A 24,372-nucleotide genomic window follows, 5' to 3' on the forward strand; every position below is an offset into this window, starting at 1 on the left:
TAAATAGCTCATAAGGAATAAAGTCAGGATTCAAACCAGGGCATTTGCCTGCAACATCAAAAAATATTTTGAACAGGCTGTATGATTAGGAACAAATTCCCGCTTCTCAGATCATTATTCTGTACAATGGGGCTAAATATGCATTTCCTGCTCAGCCGAAGGCAAGATCAAAAGCAAGGCTGTGTGCGAAGCTTTTTGTGACTCATAAAACCACACGGATGTGAATTATTGGTGCCATAATAATTTCTCATCTGTCTCCTCTTCCTATGAGGTTTCCTATTCATTGTCAAGCAAGTGTCTGACTAGAGGCAGCCAGATGAATGACTAAGTCATCTGCTGCTCTCTGGTGGCTCCTGATAGGGACCTGGGAGGATGAAAAGAGAATTATTTTTCTTCTGACCTGTGTGCCTGCATCCCAGCTTGGTGGTGAGCAGGCTGCTGGCAGAAATGCAGTAAACAGTGTGTGCCCTTGCTTCAGCTTGAGAGCCAGGTTCATTTGATGTTTGGGACTTGCTTTAATGAGAATAGAAGAGAGGTATAAAAGCCAGCTTTGGTAAGGATCCCCCACATGGCTCACAGTTGTCTGCTATTATTCTCTAGGCAATATTTCATTGGATTAGTATGGCAATTTAGACTTCTTTTCTTCCTTTTAAAAAGACCCACATACATTTTAAAATTAAACGAAAAGCTATCAGCTGAAGTGAACTAATTTCAATTTTACAAAAATGATTTGCCGCAGCCCCTATGTCCCCCAGGCCACTAGCTGGCTGTGATAATCTCTCCAGCAGGTTTCCAGCAGAGCACACAGTTGATCAATTTTTCTTAGGCAGAATTTTTCTCCCCAACAACCAAAAAGTCTTTAAAATTGAATTCTGGATTGCACTGAAGTAGCTGAGCCCAGGTCAGTATCTCCTGCTCAAAGGAAGCAATTATTAATTAGTGATTTGACTTTGGAAATGCTAAATAAAATTCACTGAATGCTGCTGTACAGGCTGGGTGGGGGTGGGTGGGTGGGTGCGGAAGTGGTTAGGAATGCATCTGATTAGGTGGTAAGGTGTAATGTATAAATGAGGGTGGGATGTTTGCTTGAATTATATCCTCTCCAACCCTACTTACACTGCTTTAATCTATGTTAATTATATCCTTGTGCACTCATTCCTGGAAATTTCAATAGTCAAATGAATTATTTCCTATACTTCTCATACATACCCAACACATTAGTGTGGACACAGTGGGGTCACCTTTCAGAACTTCTTCCCCAGCCTCAGCCTTATCATTCCATTGAAATATTCCAGCCTCCTTTGGACCTGCACTGTCAGTTTTCTCCCCCTTCAGCCAGCTTTTCAGTCCCTCTGTGCCTTTACTTACCTCCCCACCCATCCTGAATCCCTTCAACTCAATCCCTTCCACACAGATATCCCAGATCTCCCTAAGGCACGTGGTGTTCGTGGCAGTGGTTCTGGAGCTCTGGAGCTGATATTTCATTTCTCTGAGTCTTAGTTTTATCCATAAAATAGAGGAAACAATCCTTAATACATGGATTGTTATGGGTTAAAGGAGACAATGTGCGAAATATGTGCAGCACAGTATTTTAATGAGAACAGGAGGGAAGGATAAAAATAATATCATGATTATCAGACAGCAGCAGCAGCACCAGAAATGACATCCCTTTGTATTTACCATCTCAATTCCTATTTTCTAATTATTATTTACTTGTTTACTTCACTATATGATTTTTTTTTCTTTTCACTATGGAAATTTTCACACAATTAAAGATAGATAGAAGTAAATACATATCCATTGATAACATTTAATAATTAATATGTTGTTGACTCATCTATTTTTACTGAATTTTTAAAAGAAAGTAAATCAGAGATATTGTGACATATCTTTAAATACTTTGGCAAGCAGGTTTAAAAGGGAAGAACAACATCCTATGTAAAAAAAAAGAAAAAAATATATACATATACACACACCATGCTATCAATCTTACTTTTAATGGACTAGAGGCATTTGCTAATGTCACCTTCATCAGCTTTTGTGATCTCATTTATCTTGACTCTATATTGCTGTGCTTATATAATCTAATGAAAAGAGGTCAGCACTTAGAGAACCAGAAATTCAGTTTAGTAAAACTAGGTTCTTTGATAACAAATTATGACAAAAAGTTCCATTTTCTCTTTTGAAAGGATACTAATAGAGCAAATTCTGCTAGGAACAGAGTGCTTGGAAAACAAATGTCTCTTGGTTATTCACTGCAGACAGTAGTTCCTGGGAAGCTGGGGTGAAATATTGATGAAACTGACAAGCTTTCCTCTTCTACATCCTGAACTCAAATCTTAATTATATTGTTTTCAACCTTTGTGAATTCAGGTGTGATATTTAACCTCTTAGAGACCCTGTTTCATCTGTGATTCAGAATAACTAGAGTAGCTATGTATTCTAGAGTCTCCTAAGTTAAAAACTATTTCCCTGGTCTGGGACCCATGGTGCTTTGATTCATTTTAATAGTTGTGCTAGAAATTGCAGGTAGCAGAAGAAATCAATAGGAAGGATTTCCACTTTCTTTGTTCCCTGTTACCGTCCAGCAACGTCTAATGTTACAATTGCTCTAAAAGTGGGATTCTTCAAAGTCTAAATGGTCCTATATCCTAAAATGGCACCTATCTCTTGCTTAATAGAAGAGAACTGGAGAATGTGGTCTGCAATTAAAGTCCAGGCCACTGTGAGCAGGGCTTACTGATGCTCAGAAATAGCATTGGGCATACACATTGTAGACAAATTACTCATTGTGACATTTGATCCCAGCTCTCATTTCTCATTTCTCACTTGTGATAGTGTGGAACAGCTTTATTCCTATTTCTTTTAATAAATGTATAAAAAGTGAGCAAGTAAAATTTCTTTTTTTTTTTTTTTTTTTTTGGGCATAGAAGAACTGGGGTATAGGCAATACTTGCAGAGGATAAGAGGATTCACCAGAGACAGAGTGGGGAGCAGAACAGGCGAGATAAGAGAAGTCTGCTGTGCCATATGTGGGTCACCTCCCTGGTGGGGGATAGAACTCAGGCAGTAGTGGTAATAGTGCTGAAACTTAATCCCGAGGCCACCAGGGAGGTCCATGTGTGATTTCTGAATGAAGGATGATTTGGCGACAGTATGTTTGTCATCTTCATTGCCATGAAGATGTTCTTCTGTGGCCAAAGAGACCCAGACCTTGGCCAATGTGCTGAAGAACAATAAACAACAATATGCATGTGATGAATAGAAAACATGTTTACATGACAGTAAGGCAGGGGTCTTCTAGGAAATTTTGCTTAGATTCTTCCCTAAAGTTACCTCTCCCAGCTATGATGAATGTGCCTGAAATATGATCATTCTAATAAAACAATGAATACTTTTCCTAAGCATTTAAAGCATTCATAAAATTTTATTTATTCTGGATCTGCAGTAGGGATATGGTTAAACAAGAACCAAGTCTGTCTTAGTCCACAGGAAAACTGTATGCCTTTAAGCAACCCCAGGGAGACTCCTAGGTGCAAGATAGCAATTTGCCAAGGGCACAGAGGGCACTCATTCAGGAGGAAATTGGGTGAGATGGACAGCACTGGGATTCCCTACTCTGTTATGGACTGAATTGCATATTCTCCAAATACCTATGTTGAAGCCCTTACCCTATTTCAGAATATAACTGTATTTAGAGATATGGCCTTTGAAGAGGTGGTTAAGCTAAAATTTTGTCCTTAGGGTGGACATTCTATATTCCGACCAGTGTCCTTATAAGAAAAGGAAACTTGGACACCAAACAGGGGTGCAAGGAATGCATGCACACAGGAAGGGCTATGTGAGGGCACAAGGAGAAGACAGTCATCTACAAGTCCAGAAGGGAGCTCTTAGCTAAGAGAGCAAAGCTGCCAAACCCTTGAGTTTACATGTCCAGCCTCCGGAAATGCAAACAATTAATTTCTATATTGAAGCCACCTAGTTAGTTATGTTTATTATGGCATCCTTTGCAAACTCACTCAGAGCCACACAGTCCTAGGCTCAAATGCTAAATCTCTACCAAGCAGTGGTTTAATCTGTTATTAAATAACCTCTTGGCTCCTAGCTTAGAAAATTTGGATAATCACATTTTTCTCATAGTTCCTTGAAGGATAAATGTTATTGTGCACAATAAAGTTCATCACGTGCACCCTCACTGAGCCAATAAATACTGAGTTTTTGTGGCATCTTTGCTTTCATCTGCTGATATCCTTTTGGTGCTTCTGGTAAGGCTCCATAGGAAACCACACACTTACTCATTTTCAGTCTATGTGGTTTGAACCTTATCCACCGTCATTGGTTCAGCAATGGACATGTGAGACAATAAGTAGGTCAATTTGTGACTAAGTTTCTTCACTAACTCTACTAGTGCTGGCTTTCAGAAAAGGAGATGGATTCCTTCTGTAGGGGTTGCAGAGGGTAGACTGTTCTTGAAGTATCTGAATCCATTTTACCACCAAAGGAAAACATGCTTTACAACAGAAAGCAGAACACAGCCCTTGAGCCTGGTGCAAGCTCAGCTTCAATCCCTCCCTGTTATATGAGTCTAAGTTCTCCTTCTCTCTTCTGTGTTTGATTAGCAGTTTAAATTTGGTTTGCACTTTGTTTCTCTCACTTGCAAGTTATTCAATTAACTACTAGACACTGCTTAGGAGAATAAAAAAGGGCCTTCCTATGAGATCAAAACCTCAGGACAGGGGCCTCCCCTGTGGCGCAGCGGGTTGAGTGCAGCACTGTGAAGCTGTCTGCAGCCTCTGCAGCATGGGTTTGATTCCCAGCCGGCCAGGGAGATACCCACATGGCACAGCAGGCCTCTCCTGTCTCACCCACTGCTTCCCTCAGCAGTGGTCTGTCTGCCTGTTCTGCTCCCCTCCCCCTCTGTCTCTGGTGAATCCTTCACCCTCCCTCGCTTCTGACCTGTACCCCAGCTTTGTATAAATAAATAAATCTTTTAAAAATACAAAAAACAAAAACCTCAGGACAGGATGGGCAGGTAAGCATAAAATGACCATGGAAAATACTGAAAAAAATAGCTATTATGGGAACACAAAGAAGGAAACACCTCACTCTACCTGCCCACATTGGAAACTCTCCATTCTTCTTCGTCAAAAAGAAGTAAATGAGATCTCTTGCAATGGAGTTCACCAGAATTAGAGTTTATCTCAACATAAATATAAAAGAAATTAAGTTAAAATACAAATTTGTGATTCTGTTAGGACAGGTTCATATACTAACATGTTCTCATTAATGAAAGTTTATGTGGATTTTTATCTTTATCCAACTGCAGGTACCTTATGGGTCCAGTTCATGTGTCACCTCGTCTACCCAGGAATCTTTCAGTACAGATTTTTCTGGCTTCATCTTTCTCTTTAGATAGGATTAATCTCATTCTTTGAAGGGAACTCCTTTCATTTCATAGCATCTGCCATATTTAGTCATAGATGATGAAACGAGTTAGGGATGACATGTTCTTTGTGCTCCTAGCACTTGGCACAGAGACTCAACTGTAATAGCTTCTTGCTCAACAAAGTTTTCAAGGGGGTTTCCCTGGTGGGAAGTCTCAACGCTACCACCCGGATGGCCTGAGTTCAATCCCCACCTAGGGATCTACACACATGGTGTGGCAGACCTCTTCTGCCTCGCCCGCTGCTCCCCTCAGCACTGTATTTCTGTCAATTTACCTGTTCTGCTCCCCACTCTGCCTCTGATGAATCCTCTCACCCTTCTTCACCTCTGGCCTACACCCCGGTTCTTGTATGCATAAATAACTCAAAAACTTTAAAACTTTGAAAAAAAAAAAAAACCCAAAGATTTTCAAAATAGAAGGAACAATATCCTTAAAGACAAGATGGATAAATGCGAGATTAATGATAATACAGTCAGATAAATCAGTCATTGAAATGCCATTCTCTATAATGACAGGCTGATGAATTGACCTCAGTCTGCTGGGAAGTCTGTGGTGATGGTTTATCATCTAGTAAAGCTGCCCAGGGACAGCACTAAACGCTGCTTCTTCTGCTCCCTTCACCCCATATTTTGGTTTCTTCTTCTAATTTGTCTATTTCTCCCCATATCATTGCCTTGTTCTAATCTCCCAGGATAAATATCCAAATTGTCTTCTACTGTTCCTCATTCCTCACGCCCACCTTAATTCCTAGTTTTACTTACATCCATCCTTTCATTATCCTCTCACCCCTACTGCCATTACTTTACTTCTTCCTATTCTCTTGATCCTTGCACGTCTTTATGGTGTTTTATGTGCTGATATATCCCAAGTGACTAAAGTAATGTCTGTTCAATAAATAGTTGTTGAAATATTGGTTTCCTTGAACTGAACTTCACTGTTCCAAACCATTTTGCAAAATAATCTTTATAAAATCACCTTTTCATTATAAAACTGCCCCATTCCGAATATATCAACAGTTCCTCTGTGTTCATAGATCATGTCCAATCTAATTAATCTAGTATTTGGACTTCCACAGACTGGCATCAGTTCCACTGGCATCAGTGGAAATTTTGGCATTATTTTGATATTGACCTGGATGACCTTCTATTCCTGTCCAACTTGCTTATCCATTGTTCATCAGAATAGTGCTCAGTTCCTGCTTCCAATGAGAGGTAGCTACTGTTCTCACTTTTCTCTCCATTTGGAATTTATCTTCTCAAAGTGTTATAGAGCAACCCCGATATTAAACGGGTTCCTGGCTGTGGGTCCTCACCCGCGCGCTTTAAAGGGACTTATGAATACTCTACTACAGACACACGCAAAAGGGTTAATAAAAGGTTTATTTACAAGAGAAAAAGAAATAAGGAAAATGTACAACTCAGGGAGAAAATAGGGAAATAAAGTCTTTAATGCATCCTACCCGATCCGACGACCTGGAAACCCAAAGTCACTCTCAGAGCTAGACGGACGCCGCGAGCTGGCCGAGGGCCCCAAAATGGAGAGCACCCCAAAGCCCACATGTCTGCCTTTTGTATCCACCTGGCTGCTTAACCCCACCCTCAGGTCCCAGCCACCTTCCCTTTAGTGGTGATGGGATTTGGAGTTCCCAGTGTCTTTGGCTTTGACCTGGGGTGGGGGTGGAGTCCACAAAGCCTGTATGGAATTTGCTTTGGGGCAGCCTTTTCCCCCTAACACTGGGGTGGGGGTGGAGTCCACAAAGCCTGTATGGAATTAGCTTTGGGACAGCCTTTTTCCCCTAACAATTGGAGAAAATCAGAAGTTATAAATGAAAAGATAGACATATGTAGCCGTATAAGAAATTAAGTGTTTGTATATTAATAGTTTCCACATAAACATTTGAAGTTTAAAAGCTAATGTATTAGACAAGAGAAAAAAAACAAATGCTAAGATACAAAAATGATCAATATTCTTAATATGCAAAGAGCTTTTGCAAATTGATTTGCAAAAGAAGACAATAAGTGAAATAAAATAATGATGTAAAATATAAACAATAAATGACATGAAGAAAATGTCCATATTCACTCTGAATCAGAAAAAATATATACATGTATAAGAGTCTATATTACATTTAACCATTAAATTTAGTAATAATTTTAAAAGATTAATCATATCTTAAGATATTACAGATGCAGCAAGCATTAAGTCATCGTTTTGGTAATGTAAAATGCTACATTTCTGTAATTAATGTCAACAATCTGTCAATGATAACCAAAATAAAAAAAAAATCACACTCTGATTTACTGTAGGGAAACTGTTTTTACCAGAATAGCTCTTAGCACAATTGTGCAAATGAGAATGTTTATGGTGACCAAAAGAAATGAATAAACAATGTGAAAGTTTACCATCTGGGATTTGTGACTAAGGAAAATACAAGGAGGAATATTGTACGGGTATTAAAAATAATGAATTTGAGAAAGATCTCTGTATAAACAATGCACTTAATGTTATGTTCTATAAAGAATGTCTCTTGGAGAGTCCTATGTAACTGATCCTATTTAGAAGGAAAGATAAACCAATAGGATAAATATCGAGAACACTTGAGTCTTGTCTCGTTAAATTCTAGATTCTCTGAATTTATGGATAGAATTATTTCCTTGGTAATTCACTATCCAGTTCCTTGTTACTGCTTTCTAATTACGGTCTTGAAATATTTAAAAATGCATTGTTACCTTTTTTTATTATATTTTTATTGAAATGATGTTGGTTTACAACACTATATATGATTCAGATGTGTGTGACCACCCACATCTGTCACAAAGGCACCCCATTCCTTCACCAGTCTATTGTATTAATGCCAACTACTTAATTAGAGCATAAGTTCCTTTCTGATAAGTTCAGATACTCTACGCTTTGCTCTTGAGAATTATTTAAAACTTAAGTTTGCTTATCCATTTTTTTCCTTAAAAAATAGTTTTGAGTTTCTACTAACTTCCAAGACCTTTGCTGAGTTATTGGGATACAGTACTTTTAGGGGGAAAGGATGTACTGCACTAATCCCATACAGGCGTTGTGGACTCCACCCCCACTCCAGACCAAAGCCATCAGGACATTGGGAAAGACAAATCCCGTTACCACCAAAGGGAAGGTGGCTGGGACCTGAGGGTGGAGATAAGCAGTGAGGGTTGGTATAAAAACCAGACACGTGGGCCTTGGGGTCTCTCGCTCTCTCGCTTGCCTCCTGGCTTCACGGCTCCTGACTCGCAGCCAGCTCTGAGTGCCATTTGGGATTCCTGATCAGTGGATCGGGTAGGACGCATTTCAAACTTTGTCTCCCACTTTTCTCCCTGAGCTGTACATTTCCTCATTTCCCCTTCCCTTGTAAATAAACCTTTTATTAACCTTTCGCGTGTGCCTGCGGTAGAGTATTAATAAGTCCTTTTAAGCGCACGGGTGAGGACCCACAGTCAGGCACCCCGTTTTGTATCGGGGCTGCCCTATAAGAGTACTATCTCAGACAAAACAAAGTCTTAGTCTAAAATTTGAGTTGGAAGGAGGTATCAAACAAGGTCTTTAAATGTCATGAATCGTTTAAAAAAGTATTGCCAATTGTTTTGTTAGTATCTAACAAGCTGAGTCTTTGGAAAGCTCAATAATGTAAGGACAGGCTTTTACTTAACTGCATTTCTCTCTCCTGAAATGACAAGGTAACAAATCAAATAAGGAAATAAAATAAATCTGCTTTCCCAATATTAGCTTTAAAAAAATGCAAGGGCATATATGCAAGGCAGTAGTATAGTGGGATTAACTTAATAATATCAATGTCAGTGATGATGACAGCTAATATTTATTGGGTGCCTAATATGCCCAAATCAGGTTGTTGAGATACACAGTCATGAAGTCAGCCATTTCCTCCAACTGTGCCCTATCAATTCGAGGGACCCATGAACGCCATCCCCTTCAACTGTTTCCTATGTAACCTAGTAGAGAAAAGTGAGGATTTCAAGGATACTGCCATCTTTCCTGCTTGAATTCCAAAGCAGCTAGTCTTTGTTTTCAGGCTTATTTGGTTTTAAAAGATTACTACTTGAGCATGCAAGATTTTTGCAGTCACTGCATGTCTGAGTAACAAGAAAGAAAAAAAAAAAAACTAACATTGTATTTAATAAAAAATACAACATGAAAGTTTTCTTCCACCTCCACATATCATTCATTATTAAAATGCATTCCCAGCCTAGTCTGTAGAAACATAATCCAGGAGGAATCACACTCAACCAGGACTCAGTGGGGGGCTTATGCAGTGCAAGGTGAGGCATGGGGGTTTTAGGGCAGAATGCCTGGTTCAAATCCTGCCTCCATCACTCTGACTGTGAGACTTTAGTAACACTTAAATTCTTTGAGCCTCAGATTCCTCATACATCAGAATAATAAAGTAACATTTCCTACAAAGAGCTGAAGGGTGCCTGGAATATCAAGAGCACTTTAGTTTGGTAAAAAAAAAGAAAGAAAGAAAGAAAGAAAGAAAGAAACAACAGGCCGAATAGGAAATCCTTCATACTGGGATGCTGCATCCTAAGACTTAGCTCCTAACTTATTTTCTGTTTCAGCCTCTCCCCAAATCAGAATTTTAAACCAATCAATTTGTAGCTTGCAGGTCAGCATCCCAACTTCCCTTAAGGGAAGATGGCTTTGCCTGAGGAAATCCTTTTCTTTCTTTCTTTTTTTTTTTTTTTTTGCTGCCCCCTTTTGGCTATAAAAGCCTCCCAGTAGGTACAACATTTTCAGTCTTTCTATTTGCTAGAGGGGATCTGTTCAACCCATGGGTCCTTTAATAAAGACAATTAGATCTCCACATTTAGTCAGATGAATTCTGTTTTTTAAGTTTCTTTCTCTTTAAATTGAGATAATAATTCCTACAGTACATCAGTGGAGCTAAAGCAAAACAATGAACAAAGCCTTTGTAAATTATACAGAATCTCATTCAGGTAATTTATTCAACAGGTACAAATGTTGTCAAGTAGCCACAAAGACCTAAAATGAGGTTTCCAGACTCTTCAAATCAAGACCAACCAAGATAAATAATTTGAAAACAAGTAGATTATTTAGATGTTACTTCCCTTCTAATCTCCAACTATCAGATATTTACCATATATATTTATAATTCCTTTCCAAAAGAGTAGAAAGACTATAAAATATAATTTAAAGAATTTTATAATATTATAGAATACAGATCAAATTGTGGTGTTAAAACCGGAAAGACTAGTTATGAGCGTCTAAAGATATGGAGAGACCAAATATCGCCATTTTTAACATGAATTAGAAAGTTTCCAAAAGTAAATTTTCATCAACTCAAGAAGAACTGTCACAGGGCAACCCCAATGTGAAATGGGCTGGCCTGAGTGTGGGTCCTCACCCGTGCTTAAAGGGAGTTATAATTAGACTTGGCTGCAGGAACACACAAAAAGGTTAATAAAGGGTTTATTTACAAAAAAGGGGAAATGAAGTAAGGAGTAACCCAGAGAGAAAGAGAGACAGATAAGTTGGAGAATGCGTCACCAGTTCTGCTGAGCTGGAACCCCAATAACATGCTGATGGGTGGGGGGGGTTACAAGAACCACCCCCTCCAATGCTCACATGTCTTGTTACATACCAAAGCTGGCTGCTTAACTCCACCCTCAGTTCCCAGCAATTCTCCCTTGGGTGGTGAGAACATTATGGGATTTGTAGTCCTTGGTGCCTTGAATCTCTCTGGCATGGGGTGGGGGTGGGATCCATAAAACCTGTCTTTGTGGAGTCCCTTCAGTACATCCTCTTCCCTTAATAGCATGAGAGACAGATATTTGGATCTGGCCATCTCCTATCATCATGACCCAAGGCCAATAGAATTGCCTGCCTGGGGCACAGAGAGTAGCTAAAGTAAATATTCCTTCAAGGAAGGAAAAAAGGATAAAACATTCTCATTTTCCCTGGGGTCTTGTTTTCTCGTGACTTGCTGTTATTTGCAGAGCCCTTGACAATGAGTCAAGGAGGATGTTAAAGCTTTTGTGGCTTTAACTCATTTCTCAACATAGGCAGGGGAAGAAGTCACACTGTTAACCATCCTTTTGCACTGATGAGGAAGCACATTTTGGTTTTGTTTGTCTTAACTCATTTAATCCCCACTATATCCCTTGGAGGCATTTACACCATTATCATTTCCATTTCACTGATAAGGAACACTGGGCTCAGTCAGAGAACTACAGAAAGAAGGCAACATCAGTCAAGAAAATGGCTGGTCTCAAGTTGTGAGCTACTGATAAATAAAAAATGGACTTTGCAATGGGACTAAAAATAGGTTGAAAATTGCAGCAAGGAGCAAAAGGTGGTAGCATTTCCTGGCAGATTTCTATTTATAGGCAAGCAGTGAGCCTTACTTTACAAGCAGTGAGCCTTATTTTAGGGATGTGGAGAGAGAGAAAAGCTTATGGTGACAAATAATTGCAATGGAAACTAATAGAAGAAACAATGACAGCTAAGCTATATGCTACATATGTTTTTAGTTTTTAAAATAAGTGCTTGTTGTGGGCAGTATCATCTCCACTTAAAAAGTGAGGACACTGAGGCTTAAGATCACATAAATAATAGGTGCAGGACCTCAAATTCAAAATCATTTATATTTTGTCTCCAAAGCTCAGAAACTCTACTAACAGGCAAGCGCCTGTTACTGTAGTAATAGGTAGTGATTGACATGTAGCCAAATTGTGATATAAGAGAGTTGGGGGGAATGATAGTATGGGTAAAGAGCACCATTCACTTTTTAAGATTTTTATTTTTGTGTAGAAGAACTGGGGTGTAGGCCAGAGGTACAGGGGTGAGAAGATTCACCAGAGACAGAGTGGGGAGCAGAGCGGGCAAATCTACTGAAGTACACCGCTGAGGGGAGCAGTGGGTGAGACAGGAGAGGTCTGATGCACCTTGTGGGTCAGCTCCCTGGTTGGGGATCGAACTCAGGCCATCACAGAGGGCTGCCCCAGTGGTAGCACTGAGACTTAACCCCTAGGCCACCAGGGAGGCCCAAGAAGCAACCTTATTAAAATGAAGCAAACTCTTTCATTATTACCATTCAGTACCTTTGACTACATTTTGAATTTTTTTCCTTACAATTTGGTTCATTAGAGTTTTACTCTTTCCTTCCTCATCTAATCTTAAGATATTTTTTGGTATCTACCCAACAGGAAAAGGAGAACAAAATGTTTCAGAACACCCACATACCAGAGTAGATAGTTAGAAAAGCCAAGCGACCGGAAATTTTGATCTGTACTTATGCATTAAATACATATTAAAATTCATAAGGAAAGTATCCAGTAAATTAATACAATTAAAAGAAAGGCTTGGGGAAAATGTCTACTTGCTCAACCTCTCTGATAAAATTACCAGAAAGAAATGAGCAGCTTAATTTATATCAAGGTGACTGAGTTTAAGCGATTCTGTACCATATTTATACACCGACCTCACAGGACTCTTTTCTAATGTTAATTGATAAAATTGAAAGAAGGATCATTTCATGCTTAATGAGAATGATAAAACGTGAGGACAATGATATAACACGGAGCAATGGAACAGAGACTGGCTGGGGAACCTGGTCAACTGGCTGTGTGACCGAGAACAAGTTATTTTACCCTGGAACTCTGTTTTCACAAATAACTGGGGGTAAACTAAATTGTCTCTGACTGAAGCTCCCAATTTGGATGAGAAAGCATTCCAGATATTCCTGGGCCTATTTGGCCATCCTTTCTGGGGAAGTCACATTGCTTCGGAGTCCAAGAAGACACGAGAGAAATCACAAGTGGTGCCAGTTGCTGGAATCCAAGGCTGTGTTCAGCAAAGCAGAGAGCCAGATAGGAGTGCATTTCCTAGAAGCCAAGGAGTCAGCAAAGAGAGATCACTCCAGACAAAGGGTCCTCTGGTCTCTGCCACCTACCCCCCAGAGTCATGAGTAGTCCCGCATCTACTGTGCGCAGCCCCACAGGGACTAGGGCGCTTTAAGCCAAGACTGGAACAGCTATTTCCTCCAGTTCCACGAAAGTGTGGAGGAAGTCGACACTGTGCAAGAAAAGGTCTTCTGATCAGAGCCTGCAGCTAAAACAGATCAAGTTTCCACCAGCTCCTTCTAGCTATTAAGTCTAGGGACTTAATAGTGCTGAACCTCAGTTTCTTAATCTGCCCAATGAAGAGAATGTTTTCTTTCTCAAAGTCCCCAGAGATTATTACATTTCAAAGTGACTGTACAGCACTTGCACCAGCACATGACAACTGCCCGGGTGTGTTAGCATTTCTGCTCCCGATGCCATGATTGCAGCTGTCATCAGGGTTCTCAGGAAGAGGTCCCTGGAGGCATCACAAGCCACGCCTGTGGCTTCATGATGGCTACATGTGGGAGCTGCGGCGCTCTCAGAAGGAGTGGAATTCCTTTACCGAGTGAAGTAGCATCAAGTGAGTGGGCACAGGAGACTGAGAATGATGTCCTCACAGAAAATTGGTGGCCACTGGTGGAAGATTTTGGCCATTGAAGAAGTGATGGAAACACTTCTCTCCCGGAGCAGTGTTTTGTTTTGTTTTGTTTTGTTTTGGGGGGCGGGGAACTGTAGGAAATACTTGAAGAGCATTTCCAAGCATTTCCTGTATTCATAGGTCAAGGCCACAAGTTAAAATGCTAGTAAATCATAGAACATTTCAATGGTTAAGTCAATCAAATATGTTTATCTTGACACCTATACTGTGTCACGAACTCTTGTAGGCAGATGGAAACCACACTCAGCAAGACAGATTCCTTGCACTCCTGAAGCTTGTATTCTCAGACTGGTGGTACATATGCAGATACCAAGAAAAATTTTCGTTTAGTAGGAAGTTTACGAAAGTAATATAATGTGTTGGAAACAATCATTGAGAGTGAAGGTGAAGACTTGCTGTGCAAATGACATTTGGGCTAAAGTCTGAATGAGGAGAGTAAGCAGTTTTGGGGATGATGTGGGGTAGTAAGGTTGAGTCAGACAGAGGAGCTGATACAGAGATCTAGTGCAAAGATTCTGCATCAGGAATGAAAAAGTAAAGATGCTCAGAGCAAACTACAAGTGGAAAAGCAGTTTGAAATGATGTGGGAGAATCAGGGAGAAGCCAGGAGCTAGCAGAAGCCAGAATAAGCAATGGGGCGAAATATTACTAATTTGCAAATAAACTAATGAAATAGTAGACTTCGTTGTCAAAGAGGAGGCATCTCATTCCTTTCCGCATATTTTAGCTTTCAATACAATGTTGGAATTTGTGGTTGAATGAACTCCACATTCTTAGGCATTGTCCTATCCCTTTCTAATTAAAAGGTGTCCGTGGACTGCATTTTCAAATTGATATAGAAACCAGTGGATTCATGGAATCTACAGAGCCAGAGGGCCAGGGTTGAAATTCAAGTTGCCTGACTGGTATTTCTATTTCAAAGAACTTGGGCATTAGACTTCATTAAGACTGTTTCCTTATTTTTAAGTTTATAATAATCGCTGCCACAGAGGGAGAAATATGAAGATTAGGAAAGATAGTGTATTTGAAATGTCCTTGAAAATGATAAAGCATCACCCAAATATTTCTTACAGTTTTAAAATTCTTTTTATCGTATCTTAAAATTTCTTGTCATTGTTGTTCTCCAGTAAAGTCACTAGAGGTCAGAATTTCACATAAGTTGTTAAAGAAGCTGCTAGGATAGGAGAAAAAACCATTTTCCCACAGCCTAAAATAATAAACTTAAGGCATAGAAAGAAAAATAATGTTGAACAAAGTAGTTTTAACAACTGGAACAATGCTTATTCTCAGAATTGTTACTCAGTAGACAGGGAAAGGAAGGAAATTTGAATAGTATGTGTCAAATATCTATGTATTATGTCTATACAACACAGAGTTTATGTTAATTACCTTATATTATTCTTAAAGCAGAATCTATATAATGAAGGTCCATTTTGCAAATGAAGAAACCGAAGCATAAATAGATGGAATCACACTCTGAAGGCCAAACAGATTGAACACAGTGACTTTCTTTGCACTAAGTTGTGACTGGAAAATAATATGGACAGCATATTAAATGAAGGTTAGTATTACTGGTTTTTCACCTGGAACTCTAAATAATTTATTTAGTCCTGATTTTTCAAGTAAATTTAGTGAAAATTTCTTTTTATTTTTAGTTTCTCAGAATATCTTGAAGTTTCTGAGCACAGTGCTTAGTAAATATAGTATTGAGATGATGAGCAATGGAGAAATATATAGACCAACTTGATGTTAGGAAAATTATCCATCAAACAGAAGCAATAAGCCAGTCCTTTAATGTGTTTACTGAGTCATCAATTTTTTATCTCTTTTTTTTTTTTTCATTTTATTGAGAGCTAAATAGATAAAAGTTGCCTTTTGGCGGGCAGGGCGGGGCCGGGGCACTGTGTTAATGAAGGGGAGAGGTGTGGTAGATGGCAGTTCTTATCTTGAGAGAGAGAAGATATAAACCATGCCTTGTTTTTGTATTGCTCAACATGGAGCCCTGTGCCTGGAAAAGTGACAGGCAGTGATGAAGAGGCTGCTCTGCTCTGCATGTGCCTGTGTAGGCGATCCAGAGACAAACGTGAGTTGACTGGGCCCTGACCCTACAAGCCTGTGGTACTGCTCAGCTCGAAATATATATATGTATCCCACTCAAGTTCTTCCTGGGCTGGAAAGATTTGGCATCTCACATAATACCTGGGACTTAGTAGACATTCCAGAATCATGGAATCTCTTTAAAAAAGGAAGGAACTTGATACCCATTTGATGCAAAACCCCCAGGCTCTAGGGGAAGACAAAGAAATCATGTCAGGACCATTATAGACTTAGGGTTCTAGAGGCCTCTTCAAGTCTCTGCCTCCCAGGGACACTGACTTCTTGTCACACTTCTGATGTCTAATCATTTCATACTTTGTACACAGGCTCAGCACAAGGTTAAAGGGGCTTCCATTGTTTGAAATCTCCATAGGGTTTCTAACGGGAAAGAAGAAACTGTTAGGTAAAGAAATGATAGGGAAACTCACAGTGGGTACATCCTACAAATGTGAATTGTCTTATGCTCTCCTTCCTGAATTCTTCTCTCCATGCTCGTGACACTAATATTTATCAGTTATGCATCTCTTGTGCCTTATACAGGTCTTGGCGTTTAGTAGGTATTCAATATATGTTGGGTAAGTTAGAATAGAATTGTTGAATTGGAATGCATTTTATTTTGGGCATTATTATAACAACACTTTGTTCCATTCTGCCAGTTTGAAAGTTGCAATTTCCCTGCAAGTAAGTTCTTTAATGGCTCTATTCTCAAATGGATTCGCTTATCTGCAGGCACAAGGAAAACTTGAATTTTCAGCATTCTCCATGACACTCCAAGAGTAATGCAAAGTTTCATATATTCCATGGAAAATCCAGAAATGGTTTTAAGTAAACACATTATTTCTAATCGAAACTTTCTTTTCTGAACATTTGCCCTCACATTATTCATTTATTCACCCAAGAAATTATTTGAAAGCCCCAAGGTCTCATTGTCCCTCCCTGCATTTATTTTATGGTATCAAAGGTTAGAACTTGGATTGCAATCTTAGGAGGAAATTAATTCACTGATTAAGAAACATGCACTTTAAGCAATACACATTTAAATAACTGACAAGCATAGGGCGATGTATTTCTGCTTTTCTTTGAAAGATCCTTTTTTCTACTTAAAATTTTAAACAGCTGCAATTCTTCCACCCTCTAGCCTGGAGAAACATCACATGAATTACTAATGAGGGAGCACCAATTTGCACTGCAGTGACCACTTTTAGAACAAAAGGGTCAGAGCAGAAACCAGGAAAACAGCAGCATTTTTAATCAACCCGTTGCTTGAAGCACATTTGGACCTTGGCTCTACTTGAAAAATTTTGCAAAATTCTATCATCCTTCAGCTGAAGGCACTTGGCCCCGAAGACTCCACTCTCAAATACAGAAACATTCTTTTATATACTACTGCTAATCCTTGACAAAATTTTTCCTCTTTGTTGGAACTCAAGAGCCCATTAACTTATGAAATATACAGAAGATTTAATTTTTCCTTTACTGAACTTTTGTCTAATTGCTTTACCAGAATCAGCACGAGACGCATTGGAAAAAACTTCCCCAAATTAGTAATGCTCTTAAGAAGAGGATTCCCTAAGTCTGATGCTTTGCTTGGGTTATCTTTCCTTGGAATAGCATGACAGAGGGACTTTCCCCTGATCTGGAAGAGTCTTAACACATCCCTGCCCCAGGCTCTTTCCCCGCCAGTGCTCTCCTACCTAGAATGCAGGGGAGTTTCAAAATGAGTGATAAGGTATTGATTTTCCAAAGTAGAAGGAAGGCGGGCAGGTGCTAGGGAGGAGAGAAGAAAATAATTGAGAGCTAGCATGGAGTTGAGAGACAGAGGAAGAGAGCTTACTTATTATATATGGAAATCTCGTTTTCTTTCCTCACCTTTGGGTCCTGGTGAAATTGTGTGTGTGGCACAGACTTCAGTGGCAGGACGACTATCGATGTCCAGACCAAGACTCTGAATTTGCAAAAGAAAGAGCACCAAGAGGATGAACTGGTTTCTTCTAAGTGGGGTTCCAAAGTTGCCCATTGCTGTGGTTCTTCAAAAAGAGTCACCCAGAGTGCCACACAACAGCTTTATTTTAAACAAAACCTTCTGCTTTCAGGAAGAAAGTGAAATATCGGGTGCAATACATTCCAAAAAGGCCTTGAAAGACAAGAAGGAAGCACATCCTCATTGTTTATTTTCTCAGTATTCCAAATGGACCATACATTGTCCAGACTGTTTATTTTCAAGTGACAACAGTTTATTGAAAATTATCTCTGAACTAAACACTCAAGTGTGCAGGCCAGTAGAAATATCTCAAGGAACTCAGAGGCTAGAGATGCCTTCTGCTCAGTACATGAATTGACAATTTAATACCCCATGTTGCACTTACATATTGGGCTCCAGAAAGACTGAGCAGAGATTTCTTGAATAACCTCCATGCACTATGCTTGGGTTAGGACTTTTATTGAGTAAATTTTCATGACCCTTGTGACAGTTGAAGACTGATGCCCCCACTGCTCTCCATTTTTTTTCTGTTGCTACAAAATATTATCTTGGGATTTAACCCAAAAGGAAAGAACACCAACTTTTCTGCAAAGAAAAGTATAACTATGTCAATAAGTATCAAGAATATTAAAAATATTAATAAGTATTGAGAATATTAAAAGTGCATAGCCTTTAGCCTAATAATTGATTTTCTGGTACAGGATCCTAAGAAAATATTCTGAAATGTAAGCAAAACTCTGTTTGCAAAGATGTGGGGATAAAGGGCATTGATTGCCTAAACAGGATGTTAATGGTTTGCCGATCATAGCAAACACAAACCATGGGAGAGTCTGTCATGGCAATATTGTTAGAATATATTTGTAGCAAGTTTTTGGTAAAATGCGGGGAGGGGGAGAATCATGGTGTTATGTATTTTAAAATCTAGGATATATACACATATATTATATAAATAAAAGGAAGTAGAGATCTCTCTACATTTATCCAGCCAGCCAGCCAGCCAGCCACCCATCCATCCATCTGCCTGTCTACCTTTCTGTTCCATTGACCTATGATGAACGAATAGTCTAGGCTTAGTAAGATACTGAAAAACTAGAACTACATGTCTTACCTAGAGCTAAATGTCTTACCTTCTCCATCCATCTTTGCTTTTATTTTCAACTGGATTGGATATCTGGGGAGATTATGAATAGGTAGAAATTTAAAGAAGAGAACTTTCCTAGATCAGAGATGATGGCTCTATTTGATCTAGGATTTAAGAAGAAATGTAATCTTAAAAATCTCTCGGTAGCTTCAATTTGAATGACTAGGGAAATGCTGCTGCTGCTGAGAAGACCTGGCAAAGGAGAGAATAAGCTTTGGGAAAAAAAAAAAAAAAGTGACAAATGGCGGCCGAATAGGCTGCCTAGGAGTAGTAGACCCACACTAGTTGAGTTTAAGGGTTAGAGAAACAACAGGCAGGCAGGCAGTTTGGAATGCACGTCTTGATTTAAGGGGACAATCTAGTATTTGAGATTTCAATTTGAGAAGCATAGATATGGAAATTATAGATGAAAGTAGAATGTTGAGTGAAAAGAAGTTCGAGAGTGTAAGTATTGAAAGCCTATATTCAGTGGTTAGAAGGAAAAGGATGTGTTAGCAAATAATTCAGATGATTGAATAAATGAAACGAATGGCTAAATTATGTTAAATGTGTTCTATGTACAGTGTGAACAATATCTAATGCCCACCAGGAAGACTGGTACTGATACTTAAAAGAGTTACTCCCAGTTATCTAGGAATTGCTCATCCATTCTGTTTTCTCTTTCTCTCTCTCTCTTTCTTTCTTTCTTAAGATTTATTTATTTATTTATACAAGCACTGGGTACAGTCAGAAGTGCGGGAGGGTGAGCAAATTCACCAGAGCCAGAACAGGGAACAGAACAGGCAGACTGACAAAGTACACTACTGAGGGGAGCAGAGGGCACTGCAGGAGAGGTCTGCGCGCCATGTGGGATCCTCGCCAGCTGCTGGGGATCGAACCTGCACTGCAGAGCCTGCGGGCAGCTTCGCAGCCCAGCACTCAACCACTGTGCCACCAGGGAGGCCCAGAAGGGGTTAATATAAACAGGGAAAAATCAGTGGCTTGTTTATGAAATTTCTCTGTAATCTCACATTTTTTTCTGAACATTTTCACCATCTACTCCCCAAGGCATTGAGATTTCAGACTTAGCTTTACATGTGTTCAAATATGATAGTTCACTAAAGTGAACACCAAGTGATATTTCCTCTCCATTATAATCCATTTTTCATGGGTGAAATGGTGGCCTTGTCCCTGGAAATTGTAAATATGATTTTATTTGACAAATGGGGACTTGGCATATGTAATAAGCTAAGGATTTCAAGATAAAGTAAACTTGGATTATCTGGTTGGTCTCTACTTAGGTGCAATGAGAGACACACAGGGACAAAGGGAGAGATTATGTGAAGATAGAGGCAGAGATGGAATTTTTTGCAACCACAAACTAAGGAACACCCAGAGTCAGTGAAGCTAGAATAGGCAAGAAAGGACTTTCCCATAGAGACTTCAGAAGGAGCTCAGTTCTGCTAACACCTTGATTTTGTACTTCTGATCTTCAGTGCTGTGAGGTAATAAATACCTGTTGTTTTAAGCTATTGACTAAATTTATGGCATTTTTTTTTTTTTTTACAGCAGTCCTAAGAACTTATGCACTACTGTTGTACAGTCACTCCTGGAACTGAAAGGAATGATACATCAAAACATTTACACAGTGCCTGACAGAGACGGAGCAACATCTGTTCTTATGAATTTTAATTATTGTGCATCCAGCTTAGATGATATCTGGAGGGAAATAAAACACAGGAAATGAAAGTAGCATATCCTATAGCAGAAGTGTTTTGCTAGTTAAAACAGGGTAGTAACAAAATGACAACTTCATTTCCTGATGGAATTTTCCCAACAAATTGATGTAACACACTTTTGCACTTGGTTTTTTCTTTGTCCATCATGCAAATACCTTATTGGAGTCAGTTTCTCTCTTGTGAGTTAACTTAATGTAGCTCATAAAAAATGGAAGTTAGAATGGCTTTTAAAATGACAATTGAGAAAGCAACATGTTAAAAAATATGTTCATAAAATTATCTTATTTTTGGCATTTTAAATTTCTTATTTAGAAAAGCATACTTAAAAACAAGCAAGTGATTTTAACAGATGTATGACATGAAGTAGATAACTGCTGCTGTTCCTACCCCACTGATAATTTATACACCCATCAAGAAACTATTTTAATAGTTTTAGGGGTTCTTCTTTATCCCCTCCTTATTTTTAAATAACAGATTAATACTTATGTTCTTGATTTCTATTTTTTTCAATTTAGACACTCATTGACTTCTCGGTGAGGAAGAGGAGGAGTACTTTCTCCACCTCCAGCCCTACATGCCTCTTCACATACATTTCCTTTCATCTTTGTAATTTAATAATATTTTAGCACAATAGTCATTGTTTATATTAAAATGACTGTAGCAATTATTCATCACTGAGTCACACAGCACATTATAACATTTTGTTTCTTGTTCTAATTTTGTTTACACAAGACTGAATAATAATTGCATTGTTTTTGTATGCATAGCTTTCTATGTACCGATCTGATAATAGCTACTAATTCTTAGAGATTTGTCAGTTCTGTGGCAAATGTAAGATGTTCAATTAGTTTTCATTGCTTTGCTTAGAAATGCTTCTTCTAGAACACTTAAAGTTTCTTGCTCCATCTAGATTGGATTTTCTTTAGACTTATAGTTATTATCTTGAGACTTGTTTCACCATTGCCTAGGAATCTGTATAATTCTTTTTCCTGCAGCCACACATTTTTTTCTTGGTTTCATCCCTCAATTTGTTGTAGCATCTCCTCCAATAGTTTCCTGAGGGAGAGTGAAGCTACAGACACATTTTTGAGACATCACATGTCTGAAAATATAGAAATTATCCCTCCAAATTAATTGTTATTTTAGCTGGGTATGGAATGCCAGGATAAAAGTAATTTTCACCCTAAGGTATAAAAATGTTCTATTTTCATCTAGCTATTGGCGTTAACTGTTGAGACATTTGATGCCACTCAAGTATTCTACACTTTGTTTAGAATATTTTTCCTTTCTCTGGCAGTTATTAATAGCATTTCTCTATACCTTGTGATTTGAAATTTCAGTACTATATCCTTAATATGGGCCTTTCTAAATTAATTACACTGAGTTATCCATAGTTACTTTTCTGCTACATCATATTTCCTGTTTTCTCTGTCATTGTAAATTGTTATTTTTTTCCATTACTATTGCTTTAGTGACAATAAATTCTGGAGGGAGAAGAGCACAAACATGTAGATACAGCAGCGATAAAGATACAGCATGCATATAAGAAACATATATATGTACACACACACACATACACATATAGCTTATAGAAGAAAACAAAAGAAATGTCTTAGTGACTTGTTTTTGCAAAAATTTCTTAGATATTATACCAAAGTCACTGTTATCAAAACAGGATGAATTTTCCTACTTCAAAATCTAAACGGTTTGTGTTTCAAAAAATCCCACACTATTAAGAAAGTAATCAAATTATAGACTTAAAGAAAATATTTGCAAATCACATGTCCAATAGAGGACTTGTATCCAAATGAATAAATGCCTAGATATATGAATAAATACAAATATAAGTGACTAAATAAAAAAACAAGCTGAATACTTGAACAGATACTTAAACAAAGAAGACATATAGCTAATATATGTATAATGAGATACCACTGCACACAGATGAGACTTTTCATAATAATAAAAATAATACATTACTAAACGTTGGCTAGAATTTGGCAACTGCAATACTCATCCATTGTTGATAGGACTGTAAGATGGTATAGTCACCTAGAAACATTTGGGCAATTTCTTAAAAACTGAAATATAAACTTAAAGTACAATCCAGCAATTCAACTTTTAGATATCTACCCAAGAGAAATGAAAAATATGTCCACATGAATACTTATACATGAATGTTTATAACAGTATATCCATGATAGTAAAAATTGGAAACAATGGAATGTCCAACATCAGTGAATGGATTTTGTCCATCCAGTTTTGTGCCCATGCAATGGAATACGATTCAGTAATCAAGCTAACAATCTACTGATACCGGCGGCAACACAGATGCTGCTGCCTCTCCAAATTATGAGAAGTGAAAGAAATCAGATACAAACAGCTACATATGATGTGATTCTTCTTACTTGTAATTTCTAGAAAAGATGATACTCTCAAGATAGAAAGCAGATGAGTAATTGCCTGGGACTAGAAGTAGAAGCTAGAATTGATTGTCTAAGGGCACAATAGAACTTTGGGGAGGTGATGGCTGTGTTATTAAACTGAATTACAGTGATGGTTGAACAATTACATGAATTGCTAAAAAATCCAACTTTTAACTTACCATTGGCTAATTGTATGGTGTATAATTTATTCCTCCTTAAAACTACAAAAAAAAAGGTCTATCATTAAAATTGCATTCCAAGAGCCTTGGAATGTTTATAATTCTCAAGTTGTGTTTATAAGCCTGGTAATCATCAATTAGACAAACTTGGTCTTGCCTCTGCTTTGCAAAGCAGTCCTGGTATATTCAGCAAGTCATCAATCTTAAGATTGCTTCCAGTTGGGTATGTACTGACTTAGTACACTCAGAGTGTCTTTATGTGAGACTTTTTCATTCAAGTCAATCAATATAAAAGAATCAATACGAGAATGAAGAAAAAAATAAAATAGATATATAAGTTTATTCATTTAAACAAATCTAAGTATAAATTAATTACAAAATTAATTACATGAAAGAGTGCAGGTATCCCTAACCATTTTTACCTATTAAAAGATCAATACCTTCTTCTGTTCCTAATGGAGCTAGAGGCAAGTTCTTGGTTTTCATTCTGTGATTAATTATACATAGTTATCTCTTGAATAATATTAGATGAATTAGAATGGATAATTCTAATTATACAGAAACACAAAGATGAAAGTTTGAGTTTGAATAATAGAAAATGTGATGAAAATGCATTCACGTACTTATTCAACAACTATATACTATTTATTAGATATTGTGATACAATATCTGGAGTTACAATAGTCCTTAGGACATTTTTTCCTTAAGGAATTGTGTTGTTTTGTTTTGTTTTTTTTTTGAGAAGGCAGAATTTTAAAAAGTTGCCAATTATTTTCCTCCCATTCTGATAGAGATAAATACCAAATATCCAGTTGTGATGGGGACTTAGAGGAGAAG

At 38.2% G+C, this 24,372-nt stretch overlaps 1 protein-coding gene across 2 annotated transcripts in view; it reads right to left on the minus strand.

Annotated features, from left to right (window-relative positions):
* Positions 1–18,126, minus strand: part of COLEC10 (collectin subfamily member 10) — a 34,289-nt gene extending 16,163 nt beyond the window's left edge. Inside the window, exon 1 of one of the 2 annotated variants that reach the window (XM_037502405.2) lies at positions 17,960–18,126. In XM_037502405.2, the coding sequence (XP_037358302.1) occupies positions 17,960–18,107 (148 nt within the window). In that variant the 5' untranslated portion in view covers positions 18,108–18,126. Of the gene's footprint in view, positions 1–6,905; positions 6,982–17,959 lie in introns of those variants that run through there. The other variant, XM_037502397.2, reaches the window with a different exon arrangement.
* Positions 18,127–24,372: the final 6,246 nt, after the last annotated feature.

The sequence above is a fragment of the Talpa occidentalis genome, unplaced genomic scaffold (genome assembly GCF_014898055.3).
Source record: "Talpa occidentalis isolate TD23 unplaced genomic scaffold, MPIMG_talOcc4v2.1, whole genome shotgun sequence".
NCBI classification, from domain to species: Eukaryota; Metazoa; Chordata; class Mammalia; order Eulipotyphla; family Talpidae; genus Talpa; species Talpa occidentalis.